The 3,029-nt window shown below is 39.3% G+C and overlaps 1 protein-coding gene across 2 annotated transcripts; it reads right to left on the bottom strand.

Annotated features, from left to right (window-relative positions):
• Positions 1-285: 285 nt before the first annotated feature.
• On the bottom strand, positions 286-1,179 carry LOC128577966 (ubiquitin-conjugating enzyme E2 L3-like). Of its 2 annotated transcripts, none has more exons than XM_053580319.1 (2): positions 1,153-1,179; positions 286-621 (listed from the first exon to the last, which is right to left on the bottom strand). In XM_053580319.1, exons 1-2 carry the CDS (start codon positions 1,177-1,179, stop codon positions 286-288), a joined length of 363 nt encoding a protein of 120 aa, XP_053436294.1. The 2 variants fall into 2 exon arrangements, with proteins under 2 accessions (XP_053436294.1, XP_053436293.1); XM_053580318.1 differs by having other exon boundaries at positions 286-688; positions 1,124-1,179.
• Between the last annotated feature and the right edge of the window lie 1,850 nt (positions 1,180-3,029).

Consider the following 3,029-nt stretch of genomic DNA (forward strand, 5'->3'; position numbering starts at 1 on the left):
TAAATGTTTTAGCACAATAACTAAGAAAATGCCAGGAAGGCTATGTTAACCCACGTGATGAAAATGTGTCAAATGGTCTATAAAACCAGTGGATGGTGCACCATGATCACATTAATGTACACTGCTGTGATTTAATAATAAAAAAAAAGTTATTAACTGCCACAAGCAAATGCCAGGTGGTGGCTTGTGTCAAATTTCCACAGAGACCTCCTTTGTGGGGTGTCTGAATCCACTGTTCAGGGTCTCTACTCACATTTGCTGGAATCAATCGTGGCAGATTTTAGTCTACAGGTCACTTTTCCCCACATTTCTTTGTAAACTCTTCAGTATTCTACAGAATTGTTTACAGTCCTTAGAGTATTCTTCAGCTAGGTCAGCCCAAAGAGGGTGCTCAGGCTGGGGGTCATTCACCAGTGCTATGAAGGACTGGATTACTTGGTTGGTTTTGGTTGCTGGCTTCCAATTTTTAGCACTAATTACTGGCAGACAGACCTGCTCCTTTTCATCGATGTTTGGGTGATAGAGCTTTGTTTTAAATGTGATTTTCCATAGCTTGAATGGGTACTCTGCTGGAAAGTTGATTTTGATTCTGAAGGTCCCCTTATCATATGGTGGATTGTCAGGAACAATGAGCCCTTGCCAAGTCGATAAATTAGCTTCATCAACCTGGATATTATGGAAATTTTTCTTTTCTTTCTTTCTTTTTTTTTTTTTTTTTTGGTGTTAAGACATTTATATTCTACATTTACTAAGTTTCACACGTACCCTTGTAAGATGCACGGCAGGTGTAATCCCCCAATCACCCTCCCTCTGCCCATCCTCCCCCCTCCCTCCCCTCCCTCTCCCCCTTCCCCACAGTCTTAGTTTATAACTGGGTTATAGCTTTCATATGAAAGCCACAAATTAGTTTCATAGTAGGGCTGAATACATTGGATACTTTTTCTTCCATTCTCGAGATACTTTACTAAGAAGAATATGTTCCAGCTCTATCCATGTAAACATGAAAGAGGTAAAGTCTCCATCTTTCTTTAAGGCTGCATAAGGGAACACTTCTACACTGCTGGTGTGAATGCAAATTAATACATTCCTTTTGGAAAGATGTTTGCAGTTATGGAAGTTTTTCATTCCACATTTGCAGATTTCTTCAAGCTCCTTCATCAGCCTCCTGCTGGCCGCCATTTTGCATCTGGTACTGCTGCTTTCCAAGGGTTCATTTCTTTATTTTTAAAAATGTTTTCTGAAAGGAGGCAGAAGAGGATTTCTTTCCCTTACATTGTCCAGTCTATCAGATAGACATCCCAGATCACTCAGCAGCAGCTCAATATTCATCTTGTACATACTGAAGCTGATGTACAAAGAACACTAGGTGTAGAGGGAGTCTTAACAGTGTTGAAGTCCATGGTTTCAGCCTGTGTTCCAGCTTTTGCTAAAACCATTGCCCATTGTGTTGTTTGGTTATTTTAGGCAACAAATTTTCTTTTTCTCTTAATGTAGCTGGAGTGGGGTTTCTATCATTTGTAGTTACAGTCTTGACTAGGTAAAAAAAAAATCAGAGGAAATAGCTTGGATATGAATTAGGAAGATGTCTCCATCAAGTCTCTGCAAATACATGTTTATACCTCATCCCCTAACTCACACAGACTTCCTGTTTCTTGTTTTTTTGTCTTGGATTTTAAACTGTCCTTGGATATATCACCTCCATATCTCCAGGATCAAACACAGAGCCTGGTCCACAATCCGTACTTGATAACTACCTATTGAATTGAATTAAATTGTGATAAATTCCTTCTGCAGATTTTTAATCTTCTCACCTCTTCAACTTCAATATGTCCTGTTTATGTGCTTGCTCTGCTAGCTGATCACTCCCCATTTTGCTGCTTCCAGATGTGCTTTGACTCAGGATACCCCTACCTAACACATTTGTTCTCTGTTCAACTTTCTGTTCCTTCCTATTAAATTCACTGGCTCACCTGACTTTCTTAACGTTATTAAGTGAGATGAAGCTACTTGGCCATCATTTGCTATCCCCCTTCCATGGTAGCTGGGTAATCTACAGGCTTAGAGTTCTCTACACTCAGACACCAACTCTGTCCCTAGGGATGAAATGAAAGGGAATAGGTAGTTCATAAGATTTAGACGCAGTTTCAAGCCCTATTGTTGATACTGCTTTTTTAGCTCAGGTTATCCAAACAGAAACCTCTACATTCTTCCTTCTTTCTATGCAGACTCCCTAGCTTGGGCTGTCTCTGAAGCACAGGGTTGATATTTACATGTAAGAATTAGGGAGAGGAAAACAACACAAAGATAATTCTGAAAAGTTGAGCTAGACAATAGCGAGTTTTCTAACAGAAGCAAAGTGTCATTCATGGTGGAGCTCTGAGCCTGAAGAGAAATTCTAAGAAAAATAAACTGTCCATTGTGACTAAGCATTCAATTCCTTAACAAAAAAAATTGAAAGAGGTCTTATTCAAGCCCATGTTAAACAAGAGAAGGTAATTGACATCCAGGAAGTACCTACTTTATGCCAGACACTGTGCTAGGCCCTATACATGTTTCCTATTTAAAGATATAATCATCATAGTGACTCAGAGTGGTAGGCGTAATTTACCTTACAGATGAGAGAACAGGGTCAAGTCAAGTACCCTGCCAAGGGATGTACCATAGCCAATTTTTAAAGATGGAGCTAGAATTTGATTACAGACCTTTTTCTGCTTAGTTTGGGTAAGGCAGACCTTCAGGTACCTACACTCCAGCCACTCATTTGCTAACCATTGTCTGAATATTGCCCTACATTTCCATTTTAGTGCTCAGTGATTCTTTGTTTAGAAAGTTCTACTTCCTTATATCTGCCTGTTGAAAGTTATATTTTTCAAAGCTCACTTCAAATGATCTTTTTTCAAAGGTTTGCCAGAGTTAAGCAGGTCCTTCCCCATACTTCCACACTCCTCAACTTAGACTTTTATTTTGATATTCATTATTGAATGCCTTGTAAGACGGTCTTTGACTATCGGTTTCTTTCACTACTAGAC

The sequence above is a fragment of the Nycticebus coucang genome, chromosome X (genome assembly GCF_027406575.1).
Source record: "Nycticebus coucang isolate mNycCou1 chromosome X, mNycCou1.pri, whole genome shotgun sequence".
Taxonomy (NCBI): domain Eukaryota; kingdom Metazoa; phylum Chordata; class Mammalia; order Primates; family Lorisidae; genus Nycticebus; species Nycticebus coucang.